General features: G+C 39.2%; 1 protein-coding gene across 3 annotated transcripts; it reads right to left on the bottom strand.

Moving 5' to 3' along the window:
- Positions 1–1531: 1531 nt before the first annotated feature.
- LOC111221190 (classical arabinogalactan protein 9-like) lies at positions 1532–6149 on the bottom strand. Of its 3 annotated transcripts, none has more exons than XM_022744551.1 (3): positions 6046–6149; positions 4161–4603; positions 1532–3086 (listed from the first exon to the last, which is right to left on the bottom strand). In XM_022744551.1, the coding sequence occupies exons 2-3, from the start codon at positions 4460–4462 to the stop codon at positions 2639–2641; spliced, it is 750 nt and encodes a 249-aa protein (XP_022600272.1). In that variant the 5' UTR covers positions 4463–4603; positions 6046–6149; the 3' UTR covers positions 1532–2638. The 3 variants fall into 3 exon arrangements, with proteins under 3 accessions (XP_022600272.1, XP_022600273.1, XP_022600274.1); XM_022744552.1 differs by having other exon boundaries at positions 4161–4464; XM_022744553.1 differs by having other exon boundaries at positions 4161–4420.
- Between the last annotated feature and the right edge of the window lie 15469 nt (positions 6150–21618).

Genomic DNA, 21618 nt, shown 5'->3' with positions numbered 1-21618 from the left:
AATATCTTCAAAAAATTATAAATGTACAGACACAAGCTCCTACTTTAATATTTTGTTTTAGTTAACAGCTGGTACAAGCATTAAAAAAAACTGCTGTAACACTCATTACCTGCAGGGGGCGCAAGCTGTTACTTTTTTTTTTACCAGTAGGAGGCAATAATAAAATATCTACATCTACAGGTCTAAACTGACACTGTTGTTTGAGTCCTTTCTTAAAGAAAGTTCAGGTTAGATGTACAACTGCTCCTACAATGACAGCAGTGTTCACCCTGGTGGAGAATCAGCTGCCTGCTTATTGTGAATGAGTGACTTTATGAGGGAGTTAAAAATGAGTTCAATGAAGGGCTTCGCATATAACAGGAGGATTAACAGTTTGTTATACTATGCATGCATGAATCGCATTTACAATTTGAACACTAACTAGGTCTTAATGATAAATAGATGATAAAATAATTTTTAAGACCCAATGGCGTGATGTAAAAACCATATGAAGAAATCCTTCATATAATTTTTACATCATGCCATTCTCAAAGCGGATGAATAACATGCAAATGTCTTTCCTTCTCATCTTAGAACCAATTACAAAATACTGCTGCAGTATATGCACAGATTGAATTAGCAGGCTCTTAGTATGGAGACAGTGACCTCACTAGCAGATAAAGAGAAGAATAAAAAGGGATGTTACACGAAGTCTCCATTTTCAACCCGGAAAGCAGAAGGCAGTTAGTACTAAGATGGACACTAAAGTTACTATATAAACAATATAAACAACAGACAGATGATGCCTGTGTTAGCACAGTTACTTTATAGAATGATGGTCTGTGCTCATATGTAAATGTCTCAGTTTGGTTGCACCTGCACTAATTATGTCTTTGTTAACTGCTACACTATTGTCCTAAATTTGTTAAGAGACAAATGGACATTTAAAGATTCTTGCCTAAAATTTGGATAGAAAAGAAAGAAAAACTTCAGAATGTAAGTGACCAAATTGCAAAGTAAGATTCAGAGGAAACACAGAGAATGGTGTGAAACAGGGAGGGACGCTGCCATGGAAAACCCGCTCAGGAAATGCCTCTCATCTGAGGAAACAATGAGCTCAGCTACAAAACTACACTGTAAAAATGCCAAGTTATATTCTTTGCTATAAATAAGGATTACAAGTGGTTAAAACTGATGGCTCGGAACCTATAGTTCATTACAAATGAGAAAATTCAAGTAACTTGTCGTTTTTTGTTGTCTAATACTGTTGAAGCAACATTCTGACTTTAAATTGCAATTCAAATCATACTGACGAACTCACATTTCTTGGCCACGAATCAGGCAACAAGCAGAGACTCCAGGAAGTGTCTCACCTCTTCTCAACTGTCACCAGAGAGCAAACAAGTGTATTTCCACAAATATCAAACTGTTCCTTTTAAATGATGAGCTCTTTACTGATACTTGACTTAATTTGTCAAATTAAGGTGATAAAATATTGTAAACATATTTATCTTATACTTCCCAGCATGCAATGTGTTTGGGTTAAAATTTTATGAAGAGCCTTCTGTTTTTTTGATATGACACATCTAACATCACTTGTCCTGGTCTGAAAAAAGCTGTCAGCGGAACAGAAAAAGCAGTGATGACTCCTGGCAATGCATTATATGCATGTTTTTATTATACAGAAAGTGAAGAAATGATTTTATAAATTTTATTTATCCTGCATGAACCAAATTATGCAGCAATTCAAAAACATAAAATAGATTAAAGGTTGGTACAGGTTGCACCACTGGCTTCATTACAGGCTATAGTTGAAATTGAGATTTTCTCTTTTGGAATCTGCACAGATTTGTTAAAAAATGTTCAAATGAACTGCTAACCACTAGCTACGTTGTTCGAATTGTCAAAACTAGACATGCCGAAGTAATCCCTGGGTGCCTCTGTGAAACACCGTTATTCTTCTTCTGATTTTTCTTGGCAGTTGGTAAACAGCTTTTTACCTTCTGGTATGTGGCTAACTCTTACAAGTGAACAGATGCGTTCAGGTCACCATTTATCAAAAACATGAGCACATTCAATGAACGCCCTCTTTTAGCGAAGTGCTTTTACTGTTGGAGTAACTTTTTCATTTTTCAGTATGTGTAAGAATTTAGTTTCTATTTTTAAATCCAGAAAATAAGATTCAGAAAGGTGCTGATGCTGATCGAAGAGATTGTGAGGCTCTGAATGAACAATGACCACTCAACAGTTTGTGAATGACAACGAGACTTTCTTCAAGTCTAACTTTCTTATTTCTCCAAAACAGGTTTCAGAAAGTCATTCAGTACTTCCACCAGTCTGAATTATGTGACAAAACCCATTCCCCAATGGAACAAAACATAATCACAGTTGAGGTGTTTTGTTATAAACTGCAATTTTCCTGCACAGGTCCGGCACAAAAGATAGTAGATGAATCAATCCCGTGGCTGGCAAAATTCAAACAGCACTTTTGAAATTTTAGTTATCCCTGAAAGAACTGAAACTTCAAATATGTGTCCATGTTTTGCATGCACACATTATATAGTGAACATATTCTCATCACCCCCAGTTTATTATAACACAGTTCATCAGAAGAACATGTATTTGGTTTCCAGTCATTGGTTCCAGTCTAAGTCCAAGGTCAGAGGGACGAGTGTTCAAACAGGATAACCTTCGATTGGGTGGAGAGGCTGGAGAGTCTGGAGCTCCTGAAAGCTCCGATCCGAGAGTAGACATCTACGTCTGAGCAGGCTCCCCATGACAGGTGAGGGCTGGGTGGGGTGGTGTGGATAACAGGAAGGGGGAGAGGGAGGGCCAGCACAGGAGGTGTTGTAGGGAGAGAGGGTGGAGGCAGGTCAGGAGGTGGTGGGAGAGGCAGTGGGGGTGGACTAGTTACCAGCGGGGATGGCAGTGGGGTGATGGCAATGGGTGTCACCGCCGTTACAGTTTGGACCGGCAGAGTAGCTTCAGGGACAGTCCCGTTCTTGGTTGGAAGGTCCTGACATGGTGCAGGGTCTTTGAGAGTGTAGGTGGCGGTATGGTAGAAGCTGTAGTACTCCAGACCATGCCTCGCCCTGGCCAACCTCAGCCTGCAGAATAAAAACACAAAATAAATATGACACAGCTAAGCAAGTTCTTTCTTTCTTTTACATTATTTACCAGGTAAAATTCTCATCATGATAAAGCAGTTCAACATTTTACATAAGATGAGAATATTCATTTGAATCTCCTGTTTGCATTTAGTATAGAGCTGATATCAAGTTATGCTTAGCCTAGCTTAGCATAAAGATTGGAGGCAGGAGGAGACAGCTACTTCAACTATGTCCAAAGGTGGTGTCTGGTCACTTCAGAAAATGGCACAATGAATCATCGACTTTTTCACTATATATATATGGTTCTAGTTCTAGTTCTATTATCTGCTATGCCATTAGCTCTCTTGTGACATTTTATTGGAATTGTACATTATTTCATTCAGTAAAGACTTATGCTAGAGGTAATGAGCTAACGTTTGCTAACTGACACTTTTGTTAGCCCAAAAAATACATTCACACAGTTTATTCAAAAGACATATTTGTATAGTCAATTCCTGCCTCATAACTGTCTGTAAACCATCACTCTTTTGAGGAACAGTTTATACTCCAACAATTGACAGCTGGCTCCCTCCATTGTGATCTCTCTGGTCCCTGGTGGATCTGTATGTCACGCTCTCATGTGCACCCCAAATGACAGGCACACAGAGAAGGCTGGTAAAGAGACAGACAGGGATGGTAAAAACTGTATCTGATGGTCCATGGTCCACCTTTGTGGCAGTCCACCACATTTTTCCCAGTGCTCCAACTATGAAGAGTTTAGTTAAAGATACCTAAGTGGTGTGCATGCATAGGAGTGAAGAATCTATCCAACTTAATGTTAGTTAAATCTGCCTTTCTCTCTCTTGTTCTCTTTTTTCTGTTCTTTCTTTCTCTCCTTCTCACCTCAACTGGGTGTCACCACTTCCTTTATCCATAGTTTCAAATTATAAACCCTTTGCAGAGTCATGGACCTCATGACAGCAATTTGGCAATAATCATGGCAACAATTTTGCAACAGGGGGCCAGCATGCACCAAACACTGGGGAATTTTAGGAGCTTATTACATCAAGTATTACTGTGATATGTACCCACCTGTGTCTCAGCTGTAAGAGTCTGTATAACAGCAGCACGATCACAGCTCCAGCCAGAGTCAACAGAAGCACAGCCACCCTTATATCCAAGCTCCAGCAGGATTTCCCTGAAGGTCCAGGTGAACCGCAGGTCCTGGGTGGCTTTGGTGTCTGCGGCTGGAGGGGTCCCTCCATTTCCCGCTTTGGATCGACAAGGGCCTGAACGACGATGGGTTGGATAGTGTCCAGCAGGATTGGGTGTAGGCTAGGCTGGGGAGGGATCTGGAGAGAGGTGCTACCAGTTACGTGATGACCAATCTGCATCGCTGCCAGGTTTGATCCAGTGGGGAGAAGTGGCAGAGTGTTGCTTGATGTAAATTAGTACCCCATGTTGAATAGATTCTGAGAAGCGTGAGCTGATGTCTCCAGGGAGGCAGCTTCGAATGGCTTTAAGTGTGTGATGCTCTGGAACATAAACCTCACAATCACCACGTTTAAAAATGAAATTTCACACATAAAATGAAGACAAATAAAAGACATTTTCCATATTTTATTCCCTGTCTGTAGCATCTATGACGCAATTCATTGCTTAATACTATTGTTTTAAGATACAAAAACTGTAAAAAAAAAAATGATATTATTCATTGACAGAGCAACTTAACACCAGGTGATAATCTTGTTTTTGTTGATCTTTTGTTAAACTTCTCTCCTTGCTTAAGGGTGTGCCAGTACAGTGACATCATCAAACGTAGTTATAGGTGCAATAACACACTTTTCTTCTCACACCCATCACTGATGTTTTTAATATGAAGAATTAAAAATATTTTAATTCAAAATTTAAAGGTGACCTGTAAAATTTTCCTGCAAACAAACAATTCAATATTTGTATTCAGTATCTCTTTCTATCCAATGGGCCTAACATATCGTATGTGTTGAGTGCATTTCCTTCCCCAAAAAAATTTGAAAAGCCTATTTCTTTCTAACATTAGACGAAGATCATCTAATGTTTTGAGGAAATTGTTATTTTAACCCACATCATGATCTTTTCTTAGATCCAACCAAGCCATGAAGCCACAAAGGCAGGTACCCCACTCTCAGTACAGCCCATGTGTATTATTGTAATCATGACAACCAAGGTCCAGTACACCTGCCGCAATAGGGGCGTTATTTCAGGAGACACTCTAATGGGTCGTATCAGAGGATTGAAAAAAACAAACTATTTTTGGGTTGAAGGAGTTGATGTTTTTAACCATTTTAACCACCAATAACTTGTGTTTTTGCCACTTGGGCGAAGTGGACACAAGTTGTGAACACAATACTGACATATAATCACCTTTTAAATTGATATGATGAGCTGGTTAGCAAGCACATGCTTAAACACATCCAGCAGTTATGGAGCAACATTAATTTGGAGAAAAACTAATCTGGAGTTGTGTTGCGTCCTCTTGGTGAATTTAAGTCCAATATTCACTGTGTGTCAGCTCTGTTCTTGGTCTTAACCAACTCCTGAGGGAAAGAGCTGTCTCTTCAACTGCTAAAAGCTCCATCAACACTCAGACCCACTTGAAAAACGTTGCTCCATAACACTAGTGGTCAAAAACTCTACAGGTTACCTTTAAATTATTATGATTTTATGAAAGATTGTTCATTGAATTGCTGACAATCTCAGTTTATGTCAGTTTAATTGTGGTTTTTGACAGTTTCTTTAAACAATGAATTAATCACAGTGTTAAGGATGAGATATCACTGCACAATGCAGATATTTACACAAACATTAAACATTACATTTGTGGCATATTCAGTATGTGCACAACTAAAAGGAAATTCAAACAGAAAACTTTTGTCTTAAAACTACAATCTTATCTTAATATTTGTCTGAATATTTTACAATAAATTGTTCAACTTACGTTATTTAAATATTATGGTGTTGTGGGTAAATCCATAAGAAAAACGAATGCATAAAATAAAAATAATGAGCACAACAAGAGCTCATGTTATGAACTGTGTAGCTTTCAAGGACCAGCTACTGAATCCTGAGCACACACCAATGGGAGGAAGCCAGTGAAAACAGCAGGAAGCAGTGCATTTCCCTAACACACAATACAGAAACATGATTGTAGAGCACTTCCTATTTCCATGGTTACAGGAAACTGGTCAAGGATGTCTTTTTTTAAGGACTTAATTTTGAGTTGAGAGTGGGTCTGAACAAATCGCACATGTGAGCATGTATAACTGTCTTTCAGACAAGGTCCAAAGCTTGTTATGAATATTATTCCACATCATCGATCAATGAGGCAAATTATGACTCTTAATGCATCTACCTTTAGATCAGAGCTTCATCTGGAGAAATAAAAAGACAGCTTGTACAAAAACAGTCTTAAAGTGAAAGGGAAATGGCTGTGTCAGTGCCACCAAAGCAGACCACACTGGCTTCGGCAGTGTGGGTCAACAGATGCAGAGACACTGTGGCTGCTGTGAAAGGCGGGCTGCTATCTGATGGAGCCAGTATTCAGGGGGCGTATAAACGACACGCAGGCACAGAAAGTGGCCTGCTTTGACGCAAGTTCTCATTTATCTGTCTAATAAGTTTTGATGCCGGGCCAAGCCGAAAGGGAGAAACTCTTAGCTCTCACTCAATATCTCTGCCTAGAACCTCACAATCTTCTGATATTGAAGAACAGAGTAATATTAAAAGATCTGTTATCAGAGACTCAACTGTGGTTCAGAGGAGGTGATCCACACAGGCAACTTGTCAGAAAAGGATTCAGGAGCTGTACTGTTTCTCAAAAAAAGACGATTATAGAAATAAACTTCTTCATTCTGATATCGTCGATTAGTTTATTTACTCTTAATGTCTTTTTGATGTTGGATTAATTAGGCTAAATTCAGGTTTAGGGAAGAACCCGGTATATATAGTACTAGGCTTTTCCCCTTATTACATGTTAAACAACTGACTGATGTGTAAGAACACAGAACATAATGAGCTGCTAAAATAAACAAAGCAACAGTTGTGCGTGTTTTGTTCATGCTTTTTGTTGTGTGGCTCTGGCTAAAGCTTTTTATTATTGCAGAGTTCAAAGTTTTTAGTGAAAGCTGGGAACAATAGTGTAAAATGCAAAGATAATCAATGATGAAAGTGAACAGTTATGATAATAATGTTGATGATGATGGAGATGATGGTGATGATGACCATGAGGAGGATGAGACTGAGAAAAATTATGACATTTTGATGAGGGAGGAAGAGTAAAGATGATGATGATGATAGTGAGAGGGAGGATGATGATGACAATAATGATCATGATCATTGTCATCAACATCATCATGTTGATGAAGCATATGATGATGACAGTGGTAGTGATGATGGGGCTGGAGATGATAATGGTGTGATGAGGAGAATCAATGATGATTATGATGATGATGATGATGATGATGATGATGATGATGATGATGATAATACTGAGAGTGAGATCATTAATGCCGGAATATAACAATTATGACGACCATAAAAACGACGAGGACACTGATGATCCTCGTCATCGATCGTCATTGTCATGGTGATGAAGACTAGAATAATGACAATGATGCTGATGATGAGGCTGAAGATGATAATGGTGTGATGAGGAGAATCAGAATGATGATAATGACAATGATGATGAGAATGTGAAAAGGATGATGATGCATTAAAGGTGCGGATGATGATAATGATGAGGATGTTGATGTGATCATGATATTGTGATGACAGTGTTGAGGAAGATGATGATGACAAGGAGGATGAAGATGAAGATGATAATGATTGTGATGATGAAGAGGGTGATGATGGTTGTGATGATGAAGAGGGTGATGATGAAGAGGTGGGTGATGATGTTGTTGATGATGATGAGGGTGATGATGATGAGGAGCGTGATGATGATGATGATGTTGTTGATGATGATGTTGATGATGTTGATGATGAGGAGGGTGATGATGATGAAGATGATGATAATGATGATGAAGATGATGATGTTGTTGATGATGATGATGATGTTGTTGATGAGGAGGGTGATGATGATGATGATAAAGATGATGATGATGATGATGTTGTTGATGATGAGGAGGGTGATGATGATGATGATGATGAAGATGATGATGTTGTTGATGATGAGGAGGGTGATGATGATGATGATAATGATGATGATGATGATGTTGTTGATGATGAGGAGGATGATGATGATAATGATGATGATGATGACGACGAAGATGATGATGATGATGTTGTTGATGATAATGATGATGATGATGATTATGATAATGATGATGATGATGATGATGATGATGATGATGATGATGATGAAGATGATGATGATGATGATGTTGTTGATGATGAGGAGGGTGATGATGATGGTGATGACACCTGCGGCAGTGTAATAAAAACAGCGTGGCGTGAAAGGCAGTGGAGAGTATCCTCCAGTTAATGATCACAGAGATGTAAATCTATTCATGAGCTCTTAATGTGAAGAGCTAATGTGGCCATTTTCGTCTGAGTGCGGAGCCTCTGCTTTGACAGGCTGATGGAGCCAACGAAGGACTGAAGTAGGAGTTCAGTGATTGGACTTTTTTTTCTGTGTGTATGACTAAAGACTACCGGGGAACTGTTAAGTGCTCTTTGACTGGCTATCCACCGTTAACCCACACTGTTATACAGATGAATGTTCATCACATCCTGCTCACTGCAATCGCCCTCAAACGTCTTTAAGTACAACAGAGTGTGGGGGAAGTAAGACAAAGAAAAAAATGGAGCTGTGTGGATATAGAATCTCATAATGAACTGTCTGCCTTCAAAATGTATGTGGAAGTTTGAAAAAAGAGTGATAAAAATGTTTTTTATGTATGCTTATGTATGTATGTATACTCATGGAAAATATGGCTTTGAATTAATTCATTTCTGAAACCAGATTCTAAAACATTGACAATAAATTCTAATATCATAGTTGGTAACACTTCATAAGATGGTTCCTACTGGTACTTAACATCTAGGTACAGAAGGAGAAAACAAGACCATGGGGAACAAGGGGGTAACAGTATTTTGTGTCAGAGGAAAGGAGAAATTATGCAAGTGAAAAAAAGAATGTTTAAGGTGTATGTTTTTGTAATACTGATTTTAGCCACAAGAAGTTGAAGTGCACCACTACCCTTGTCTAAATAGGACTAAAAACACTCAACATGTTTTTTTCCAGGTTATTTTTAATTTCTCCATGTACTCTAAAAACAAGGTTGTGCGTTAGCAAATTATGTAAAATACTGTCACGTGTTTCTTTTGGCTAGAGATGTATTTTAATCTGAAAAGTCTTTTTGCAGAGATGCTTGATGAAGTCGGGTGAAATAGTATAAAGAGCCACAAAGCCTATATGTAGAATAGGTCATAGATCTGTATGATAAATATAGGTTTTCACCCAGGAGATTGGGGGTTTGAATCTCATTATATTTATTGATTTTATTGACAAAATGATTTTAATAATTTCTGTCAGGGCTTCCATGAAAAATAAATTAAGAATTAGGTATTTTAGTAAATGTGTACCTATACAGTATGCAGTACTACAGCACAGAGGAAATGTTGATCATTTGTCTCGCACCACAGTTTGTGGCCCAGTTCACCTGTCATTCCATTTTCATTTATCACTGATGTTGTGACAGTTACTGGGAGCTTCATGAGTGACCTGGACTGAAGGTGTAAGGAGGCTTTTGTTGGTTTAACAGCTTTCAGTTCTATTTTCTTACAAAGGTGTGACATACAGTATAATACAGATGAAGGTCCAGGTAGGATACAGTGTCTATTGGTTTTGAAAATCTTTTGCGGAGTCATAAACCATATCAAACTATTGCATTTTCTTCCAACGAATCTCTCTAGTTTTCGAGCTGCATGCATGCATTTTAGCAGTTTACATAAAAATGGACTCAATTGAATGTGAAATTCAGTGTTGTCTTGAATTTATTTCTCCTTCATAGTCTCTATGGAGTGATTACAGGCCTTATCTGTCCAGTCAGCCATAAGAGGGTAACACGACTTCACTGGTCACTGACCAGTTATGTAAAGTCCATACAACCCTAAAATAGCATCCACACTGGTGAGCTGCTACAACTGCCGTATCAGGCACTGAGATTTAATTGTCAATAACACCATGTGACAGTTCAGAGAAAGTGTTTGTGGAAGGAAACTATTGACTGAATGATACATTTTTTACATTCATATCAGGTATTTGAAGCCATCGCTGGAGCTCAGGGCTAATACCTGAAGGCTGAAGCCCTTTGTGAAAAATGTATCATTTGTGAATGAAGGACATATGAATTTAATTGGCCTGAGTTGCCATGAAGCTGCTTTATCAAAAACACTAAGTATTTCTTCCAATAAAAATTATTTAAAAGTAAATATATTTGTTGTGTTGCTTCCAATGTAACTGACTGTTCTGTGCCCAAACTTCAGAAGAGCAGGTATGATACTAGATTAAATGCATGATTTTCTGTATGTCTATGGTTGTTGTGGAGCATGTGATCCACAGCATCCAGGTTCTATCTGAGACTGTATAAAAGCAACTAACTGCATCTTAAATGCTAATGTCAACCTGTGTAACGAACAATCACAACTTTAAAGGGCTGGGTGCAGGATTTTAGAAATACTTAACTGAGTCTAAATTTCTCCAGTGCAACCCCACACAGCTTTTTACTATTTAAAGTACAGTTTTTTTGTTTTTTAAATTCACAAAATTCAACATTTTATTTACTCACTCATTTTTCAATTGCATTTTCTGTCCCAATAATCTAAATTCAGTCCTCTATATTGCCAGGTGTATACCTTTACTGGAAAATAGTACATTCCTTTTTTGTCATTTATTGTGCTTATTGAATAACAATAATCATTTTTTTTAGCAATTCAAACAAATAAAATATCTGAATCTGATTTAAAAAAAACATCCGGCATGTGAAATGGAAACTCTTTTTGATGTAATCAAGTTTCTCAAATGCTCAGAAATATGCAGGACAACATGACCTTGGTGATAATGATAACAACCAATCAAATCAAAATAAATGGATGCAAATAGTAAAATTGAAATGATCAACATAAATTTGGACTCAGGTCTCGTTATTAATACTCAGTGACACAGCTCACAAGTGACACACAAGGAAAATAAATAAGGGTTTATTATTTTTCATGTGTGTCAGGTTCTAGCCTTGTATCTTCTCTCATGTCTACTTCTTTTGTTCAGCAGTTGACGGGCAGTCAAGAGTAACACCTCAGGAGTTCAAGATCTTGCTCCTGTTATCTCAGCACTGACTGACTAACTGCAGGGACTGAACTCTGATCCCCCTAATGTGTCACAGTCTCAGCTACTCACCAGACCTAACTCTGTCAATTCAAGAGAAAAAAGAGCACTAATTGTTTAATTGATGTGCAAAGCTTAGTTGTTAACGGCTTGATGCCTCTTAGTCCTCACAGTCCTCCCGACACCTCGTCTGTCAGTCAGTCTGTGTCCTGGTGGCTATCTGCGCTCCCACATGTGTGTCCACGGCCTCCGGCCCGGCACTGTCAGATCAACTTTCCACGGCAGACAGCACAAGGTCATCAGACAGTGACCCTCGGCCAGGGCCGCCCCGCGGTCGCTCAGCTGTCCACATTCATTCTCAGTCAGCCGTCGTCCTGCGCTCACCAGCCGTCAGGGTGGCAGCGCTCTGCACTGAGCCAAACCCTTCATCTGTCCACATGAACACACTCACAGCTAAATATCTCAATCTAAAAGCAAGGCTCTTGACCTTTCAGGGTACGTCACTGATTTGCTGATTTGTCTTATTGATGATTAGATACTTATATCATGTATTTGCTTGAAAAAGGACTTACAATTAAAAACAATTACATTTATTCAATAGATCATTTTTTTTGTAGACCTACAACTCATTTAATCAAATCAACTGATCAACTGTTTTCTCATTTAAACAAAAACACATTTCTCATTTACCAAATATTATCAATTCCTTTATTTTCGCTGTTACCACTGTTAAGACACCATCGATGAAAGCAACACTTCCTGCACAGATGTTCGACAAAAAGAGAGCCACTCAAATGATCTTTATCATGAAAGAAGTGATCGTGATCTTTGAGCCACTAGAAGGCCTTTAATGTGAAACATCTAACTTAACAGAATAGTGTTAAGATTGATGGAGCATGTGGGGGGGCATTGCCTCGAGCAGGGCCGCTTGACAGTCTGTTTAGTGAAGCATAAAGACAGAAAGCGGGAGGAAGCAGTGACTCTGGCAGCCTTAATTAAAAGTAAGTTCACTAATTGATATATTTCATACTTAATTTAGTTTTTCTAATCTGGAAAAAAAAATGTAATTTAGAAGTGAGAAGTTAGAAAACACACCCTGATCATAAAACTGCTACTTTGTGGTTGTCTGCCTCCACCACTCAGGCTAGTTTCAGGTTACATCCCTGCTTATTAAGAGTCATATAAGATATGAACCATTTGTGTGTTTTCTGAGGTCACCGTGACCTTGACCGCCACCAAAATCTAACCAGTTTGTCCTTGAGTCCAAATGAACGTTTGTACCAAATTCAAACAAGTTCCTTCAAGGCGTCACAGATATTGCATTCACAAGGCCAAAACCGTATTTTGTGAAGTCACTACGCCCGTGACCTTTGACCTTTTACCCCCAAAATCTAATCAGTTCATCCTCTAGTACAATTCAACGTTTGTGCCAAATGTGGAGAGATTCCCTTGAGGAGTTCTCGAAATATTGTGTTCACAAGGCAAAAGTCATGTTTTGTGAGGTGACCATGACCTTGAACGTTGACCTTTGACCTTTTTTAGTCACCGAAATCTAATCAGTTGGCTGGTGAGTCCAGGCGAACGTTTGTACCTAATTTGAAGAAATTCCCTCAAGGCGTTACGGAGATGTTGCGTTCACAAGGCCAAAACTAAATTTTTTGAGGTCACCATGCCCTTGACCTTTGACCCCCAAAATCAATATGGCTCCGGCTCTAACTCTCGCCAGTGTGGAGGCATAATCACATAAATCCAGCCTTATTCTTCAAAGTAAATAGAGAAAACTGGAGATGAAAGAAAGAGAAAATAAAGTAAGGAGGACATACGTGAAGACAATAGTCTACTGAGCAGCACTTTACAAGTTCAGGTAATTGCTGTCTGTTGTGCAGATATCAACACAGCATTGAAGAGTTCCCTGATCACTGAGCCATGGCCCTCTCCCCTCCCCCCATGAGAAACAACACATGTTGAGGATGAATAGAATCTTAATAGACGAGTAGAGGACACAATGTGAGCCGTTTAGGACTCTTGATGGCAATCATCAGACGACTTGGGGGGAAATTGGCGCTGCTGTTTAATGTGTTTCCATATTTGAGAGAAAGCACTGAGGAGCACTGACAAGCTTAACCTTCCAAACCCTTCAACTGAATGTGGTGTGAACGCAAATAACCCACCACCACATACACACACACGACACGACTTAGAGTATAGAAGGCTGCATCTGGTTATTAGAGCCCAACAAACAAAATGATAAATGCTCAAAGTAGAATTTATTGTTTCTGAAAGGTTGATGATGAAATTGCTGCGGGGTACACAGTCAGAAAAGATTAGGTCCTGATTCAAAGTGGACATTTGTGTCAACCTTGGTTTGTCTTGAACGTGGAGATGAGATGTGGGTTAAAAGGCTTTCATTAGTCTCCCACCAAATGCTTAATAAGTGTGTCACTGATCAAGTAATGGTTCAGTTCAATGGTAATTTGCAGGCTTATTTCCATATTCATGCTGGTGAAGTAGCGGTCAGTATTTGAATTATTATCAAGGTGCCTTTGAAAAGATTTTATGTTGAGTCATGTGTGTTTCATTACTTTACTCAGCTGGACAGTCGGTCCGTTTCAACGTTCAGCTGTCAGGTGAAACAGCATCACCTCCAACTTTATAAAATAAAAATCCCAAACTGACTTAAACCTTTTTAAAGTCACATTTTATGTGTTTCCCAAGGTCAAGAATCAACCTCCTGAGCTCAAGGTCTAACTACAGGAAGCTTTCAGTCACATCACATGGTTGTCATCAGTAGTTATGACAACTGAGTGAACTTTGTCCGCTGCTGAAAACTATTTAATATGTTGAAAGCTCTGGAACAAGTTAGTAAGTGGACCTTGAGTTGGGTTTTGTTAAGCCAGCATAGACAGCATATTTTATAAGAGGTTAGAAAAACAGAACCACTAACAATTCCATGACAACTGAGCAGCCGTCCATTGATGAAGACTATGTGACATCCCTAAAGAGCTAGTGAGTGGACCTTGAGTTGAGATTGTTTTTCTGTAGCTGTGAAATACACACAAAACATATAACATAATAATTTACAGATCATTCAGACAAAAAAACATCCAAAAACAGTCCTGTAATTGGGAACATTATCCATTATTTTGGATTAAAGGATATTATCCAAAACTTTCCAAACTACTTCCTGTCCTTTGCACATGCCGTTAAGCTGCTTATATGCATCACCTGATCACCTCCAAGAAATGTCAACTGTATGTCTACGTAACACCGAGGTGATTAACATGTTCTCATTGCAGCCACACACGTCTGTCTCACTGGATTAACTGAAAAGCTCTGATGTCAGAATGTCACATTTTTATATTAAAATGCACTGTCAGTCAACCAGGTGGCTGAACCAATGAGCTCTTTTGTGTTCAGTATCGCACACACACACACACACACACACACACACAAATATAATAATTCATTATAATTATACATTTTTATAATGATCAATATAAACCCAAATCATTTCCCTTATATTGTTTAGTTAATGAAAACCCGTCACATATGCAGAAATGTAAGAAGAGGAGGGTGAATTGAAGGAACATTTCTGAAAATAAATGGACAATGATCAGGTTTACATGAGGTCAGTTAGGCAAAGAAATCCAAAAGGGCAATGCAGGTAGGCAGGTAAAGAAAGGCAGCAGGTCTAAACACTGGCTGGTATTTATTCTAGGGGAGGTGATAAAGGAAGTGTGCAGGAGGGCAAACAGGTGGCAAATGGTGGGAAAGTCTGATGGCATCTGCTGGACAGGTGGGGAAAGGAGCACTAAGATGTTCCCCCGGGGCAAAACCAGTGAATCACAGGGTAACACATAGAGTGATGTGGTCACAAATGGGGTGAAATGAAGAGTGTGGGAGGCTGAAATGAGACAGAGAATGCGCTACAATAACATAACTAATACTAATACTAATACCAATGAGCCATGGTGATAACACATTAACAAAAGTCTAAAAATTCACCTCTAACTTAAGAGGTTTTGTGGTGCTATCATGCTATTCCCTGCTTTGCTTCTGACAGATAACAGTCATTATTCACATGCTCAAGAGGTTGCTTGTGAGCTTGTTGTTATTCAGCTGAGGACAGTATCACATATACCCATGGCACAAGCACCTCAGCGCCTCATTTCTGTCTCCATCTCTGTTAGTAGATAATTTGCTCTTGCCCTGGTTGCCATGGACCAGAGGGTGTGTAAAGCTTGGGCGATCATTTGGAACAGAGCCTCTGGATTTGTCACTGTGTGCCACAGCCTTTTGCATGAGCGACAACGGAGGTATTTTAGCAATTCAAATCTTCAGATAGGTGCAAATCAGTTCAGTTCAAAAGATGCCCATCTGTGGATATACGTATGGTAGAAGCACTAATCTGAATCTAGCTTTAAAAGCTACAAAATCGCCTGATAAAGACAATGAACATATCATTTCATCACATACTACTGTGCAGTGAAAAATGTTGAGTCTAATCCTTTTAACAGCATCTGTCCTGTTTGCTTAAAAGAGACAAACCAGCTTTTGTCTTATCGGGGGCGACATGAGGACACAGGAAGAAAGAATCCAAAAGCAGAGTGATTATGTCTGGGAGCAAATGAATCAAATTCCCTGAATGTACGTGTTAAAATTAGATGTGCGCCTCCTCTACCATCTCCTCCAATGATGGTTTTACAAAGTGAGACAGTGGGAGCCCTTTGAATGAATGCATCTTAAAATCCTCACATTCCTTAAAGGAGCTATCTGTTTGTTTTGCTATTGCTACATAGCCAGTGTTAGCATTAACAGCTGCACTTACCAGTCTGGCCAAGAGCTTCAGCCATTGTATTACAATACATGAGGTTATAATACATCCTCTGAGTAGCGCTACTTCTTTGGGCCAGACTGGACGCTGCAGTGACTCGGCATCGGAAAGTGACGAGAGGGCTAGCAGGTTAGCATGCTAACTTCCATACATGAAAAGAAGTGATAGAAATAGAAACAAAACAAAAGCGTGGCTCATGACTGCTGGAGACAGTTCTTGGTGAGTAAAGAAATTAAGTTTGATGCTGAACTTGTAACATTTCTTCTGGTAGGTAAACAGCTGATAATGCTAACGCTGTCTATGTAGAAACAGCAAAACTATCAAATATCATCTGCAAGTGAGAAATTAGGAAAATAATGACTTTTGTCAGTGACAGTCGTTATGCTCAAAACATCTACTTTTCTCTCTGATGCTGTGTCCAAATTTGAAAAAACGGTGCCTGAATAGTTCAGTAATATAAACTACTATGAGATGAGGATGTATTTGTCTTACAGTGGGAGTGGAGGGATCCTCGTGTCACAGTGTTTGGATGAAGCAGTGTGTTTTCCATAATGTGGTTTCCATCCAGACAGCCTTTTTAAATCTTAAAATATGCTATTTGTCCTGAGGAGTGGGCATGCGCCGTGGATGCTCTGAGGTAAATGTTCTGACAAAGACAAAAAGTCATATGCTTTTAGTCGCCATGGTTACGGCAAATGGTGTGAAACATGTGGAAACGGACACTTAGAGAGATTTGGGTCATGTGGTAAGTTGATAACGGTCAGACTGGAACATGTTCGCTAAATGTAGGGCAGTACATGGTAAGTGCATTCATTTCAGATTATTTAGCCGCTTGGGAGTTGAAGACACGACCTTAACAACATGTATGAAAGAAAAGCACAGCGACAGGGTGAGAGAAAACGTTCAGTCTGAGGACAGGAGGAAGAGGGAAGGAGACGTAAACATGAGAGAGGAAAAGTCCTACACAACATACAAACTGTATAAACATACATTATTATTAAAGATGCAGAAATACAGACAAAACCCAGTTAAACCACACAAACATACAGCTGCTCTATAAGATGGAGGAGTGTATGACTAAGTAGGTTAGAATAAATAGTGTATGGCTCGTGCAATGAATTATATATTGATATGGTTGCACGTACAGCTAAAGTAATGCGCAGGAATATGTATAAGCAGCCCGCATTATAAGTAAAAGGCAAAGCAGCCAGTCAATTAACTGATTAGTCATGCATCAGAAAATGGGGATTTTAGACAGAAAGAGAGAAATCAGCGGGGGAGAAACTAAGGTGCGTCAGCAGCTGATTAGTATAATGCATAAAAAAACAAAGACAAAAAAGGACATTGGACATTTTCTCTTTCTCTAATCTTTGTAAATTAAAAATATCAGTTTTTGTTTGTTGCTTTGAGCCATTTGAAGATATTCCTCTGGGTTTGGGGGTCATCAGCTTTAAAAATTAAAAAAAAAGAAATAATCAAATGATTAATCAAGAAAATAATTATATTTTAATCAATTATTAAACAATCGCTTAATAGATCCTGGCTGTGTGTCTGGGTGAGGTTAGCCTTCCTTAAGTGAAAGTATTTCTAGATTCTACAGTCAGAAAAATTGCCAGGGGGCCCATCCAATCAACTTTTATCCATATTGTGTAATACATAATCTGAAACCAATGAAAAGTGGGTAAAATCTAAACATTATTTTTATTTCCAAATGTTTACATTGGTAGAACTTTCAAAACATAGATTATAAGGAACAATAAAATATAAAACATTTGAGGGGAAGTTTTCTACTGAGCAGTGTTGAAATTGTAGTGATTGTACGTGCAGGCTTTTCTGAAAATAGTTGGCGTCACTGCTTCTGAGACCGAATCGTCCACTGGAGTCACATTTTGAGACATTGCTGGGCAGTTAAGCCTGGGCCCCGAGCAGTTCCCTGCGCCTCTGTATGCAGGACATAAGCCTGACGAACAATATATACAACAAAAATATCTACATCTGAACGTATTGTACAGTTATTGTACCAGTAGCTTGTATTAGGACACCAGTGTGTGAGGGGTGTATGAGTGTGATGGCAGGTGGGAAGAAACTGTTGTCGGGTGAGAACCAGTCTTCAGTGACTTCACTGTCCTGTAACCAGACAGTGATGAAAGTGGAGAGACTCAGCGGCTGCTGTGTAGGACTGGATTCAGTAGAGGGTCGTCGGACATTTGCTGCCCCAGGCAAAACCCATCACCACCACCACCACCACCACCACCCCTCTGTGTGAGTGTGTGTGTGTGCCTAATATGCTATATGAAGGGGGAGGAGTGCAGCTACAACAGTAGACTAGTGAGCAATGTCGCCTGGAGTGCGGAGCGGCTTTTCTGAAAGTCGAAGCGTCACTTTTCTCAATTGCTCCCTCTCATGAGTCGGCATTCAACTGCAGTGCAAAGCTCTGTTTTGACTTTTTGCCTCATCTTTCAAATTTGTGTCAGTTTTTTATTGTCTTTTATTTTGACACATACAGCCAGTGGACCAGGTCCTTCACTGAAAGTACAGACAGAACAATAAGAACTCCCACTGACGCAGTGTGTGCGTCCCTGTGTTTACTGTAATGTAATTGTTTATTTTTGCTCATTTTATACTTCATGTACAAGTAAACGTCCAGTAACTAAAGTGGTGCAGTGAAATTAATTTGCCAACCTTCACTAAATATGTGGTTGTTAATGCTTAGTGACATAGTGACCGCTCACAGGGGAAGTTGATGATTTATTGGTGAATTACAATCTAAAAACATTTTATTCTACAAACTTGAAAACAATTCTTAAACTGAACACAGGCAACAATATCAATTACTGATCTGCTCCACAGTCTCTGTAATGAGAAAGAATGGGTCTGTCTAAAAGAAAACAACCAGGATATAACAATCGACACAGACGGAGATACGTTGCACCCAGGCTCTCCTGAAGACACTGACTTGTTAGTCCTCTTGTTAGAAAAAGCTGGACAATGATGACACCTGCAATGATCATGAAATTCTCTGGGAAATACTAAATGTGATGTGAGAAAGAAAACTGAGCGAGCAGGTGGAAGCTGAGTGTTCTCAGTTCTCCCCAAATCCCACGGGACTCCATCATTTCCATAGATATGAATTCCAGTTCCTGACCCCGGGACTCATCATGTAACCCAAGTATCTTTCTGAAAAGGTCTTGACAGAATCACCATCAGTATTTTTTAAAGGGCAAAGTATGAATATAAGAAGATAAAGGTTGATATGCTCAGTAAAACTTTTTAAATATCTCACTTATAATATTATATCCATATCAAACCTCACATCATAGGTGGTCTCATGTTTTCCTTTGTTGGATTTGAGCTTGGGGTAAAAGGGAACCAACATAACACTAGTCAGGTTTCCCTTCAAATATAGGTCAAATTTTGTTATTGAATTTAAGAAATACAAATTAATGCATATTTTCATTCACTATTGTTATGTGAATATTAGAAGTTAAGTGCATCAAGACAAACAGCTGGTGAGCCTGATTCTCCAGTCAGCTGCCAGTAAACCGTTGCAGAAGAAGAGGGATCAATGAGATGATGTAATCAAAAGGGCAACAGTCAAACCTCAAGGAAATATGCTGGAAAACAATGTGAAAAATGAGACATGAAATGAGGCTCCTCTGTTTCTTTCATGTATGAATATGAGGAGGGTTTCAGTCTCCTTGTCGCTCCACACAGATCTCATGTTTTCACCTATGCAGCGACGCAGGAACATGAGCACGTTTAAGCCTCCTTCTGCATGTACATCATGGTTTATTCACTAATTCTGTTTCCATTGCACTTTGTAGCATTTTGCTTTTATCACCCACAACTCCTCCACCTCGACCAAGACGATGTTTTGAGTTTTTATCAAAGCAGAATCCAAAAACCAACATGTTTGCGGAACAGGAGATAAAAAAGGGGGTTTTCTCAGATATGGAGACATTAAATTATTGAAGGAGAGGAGGCTGGAAATGTATGAATGTAGATCAAGGGAGATAATTACAAATGAATAGAAGAGTAAAGGTGAGAGAAAACATCCTCACTGAACTCTCAAAAAAAAAAGTTGTATTACTTTTATTTGAGCTTTAAATCTAAAAATGTTCAAACAGAACTTTCTTCCTTTTCAGATCGGAGCCACCAGTTGTCCTTCCACCTTCTGGTCAGGACTCGGACTTGGATCTGCTCTGGACCACCACAACAGATGAAAACCATGTGAGCTTCAAGCTGTGAATGAATCATGTATGAAACTGTGATAAAAGTGTGAACGACAGCCTCTGTGTTAACACCACCACCGTGGAGATGACACACACTGATAATTTTTACCGTCTTTGTCCATCAGCTCACATCAAGTAACCTCCAGTGCGTTGTGATTAGCTCTTAAAACGAGCTGTCTAAACTGCTGTCTGCTCTACATGACGATGATAACTCATTACCCTCCGCTTTTAAAATCTTCGCTTTGTTACGGCCCCTGAGGCGCGACACTGGCTGCTAATAATGTGCTATCATTAATGACTGATGTCTGATCACAGGCAAGATGTCTCAATCTACACTGAGAGAGAAATGTCTACAGAAGTAATGTGCATAATGATAATAATTCCTTTTTATACATATTTTGAATTTGCACATAAAACACGTGAAGGGAAAAACATAAACTTTGAAAAATACTTAAAAATGACAAAAAGGTTAAAGTTGTTATTCCTGACGCAGGGCTGAAAGAGTGGACACATTACAAGCTTATATTGTGGTTGTGCAACGTGTGTCTTGTGTGTTCACATTACAGATACACACTAACGGTGACAATGGTTGGGTCCTAAATCACTCACTCATTCACTCCACCACACCATCTAGGGAGTTCTATGTAAAGGACAATATAGTCAGCTCATTGGTAAAATGGAAACACTGTCGGACGCTGCTAATTTTTCTGTCTTTCATCGTGAGCGCAATGCATGATGGTATACAGTACATTGCTTCGTTAGCGACCCTACAGTATATAGGGTAGAATAATTCTCACTACACATTTGGGCAGCACTATAAAAAGGTGAACTGACTACACAGTGGAACATACAGCGAGTAGTGAATGATTTCACTGTACGCCTTCAGGCTGGGGTCGGACCAAAATAAAAAACAATTTGTACGTTCTTTCTTAGAGCGGGCGCTTTTGAAAAGAAACTCTCCTCCTGTAAAGAACGAGCATAGGTCGTCTGTGCAGCAGGTTATTATGACCCAAAGTTACGTTTTGTTGCTAGGCAACATCTAGTGGTCGTAATAATTATGACAGGGACAAAGGGAGAAGTGCGGTGAGGCAGTATAAAGAAAGACAAAGTCCACGTCAG

This window comes from Seriola dumerili, unplaced genomic scaffold (genome assembly GCF_002260705.1).
Source record: "Seriola dumerili isolate Sdu_G_001 unplaced genomic scaffold, Sdu_1.0 BDQW01000081.1, whole genome shotgun sequence".
Classification (NCBI taxonomy): Eukaryota; Metazoa; Chordata; class Actinopteri; order Carangiformes; family Carangidae; genus Seriola; species Seriola dumerili.
Note: the sequence above shows the minus strand (reverse complement) of the source record. Positions and strands in the feature narration are given on the sequence as shown.

Coding starts and splice junctions, on each gene's coding strand:
- LOC111221190 (XM_022744551.1), bottom strand. CDS start 4,462: ATGCAGATTGGTCATCACGTAACTGGTAGCACCTCTCTCCAGATCCCT. Junction 3,087..4,160: donor CTCTTACAGCTGAGACACAG/GTGGGTACATAT, acceptor TTTATTCTGCAG/GCTGAGGTTGGCCAGGGCGA.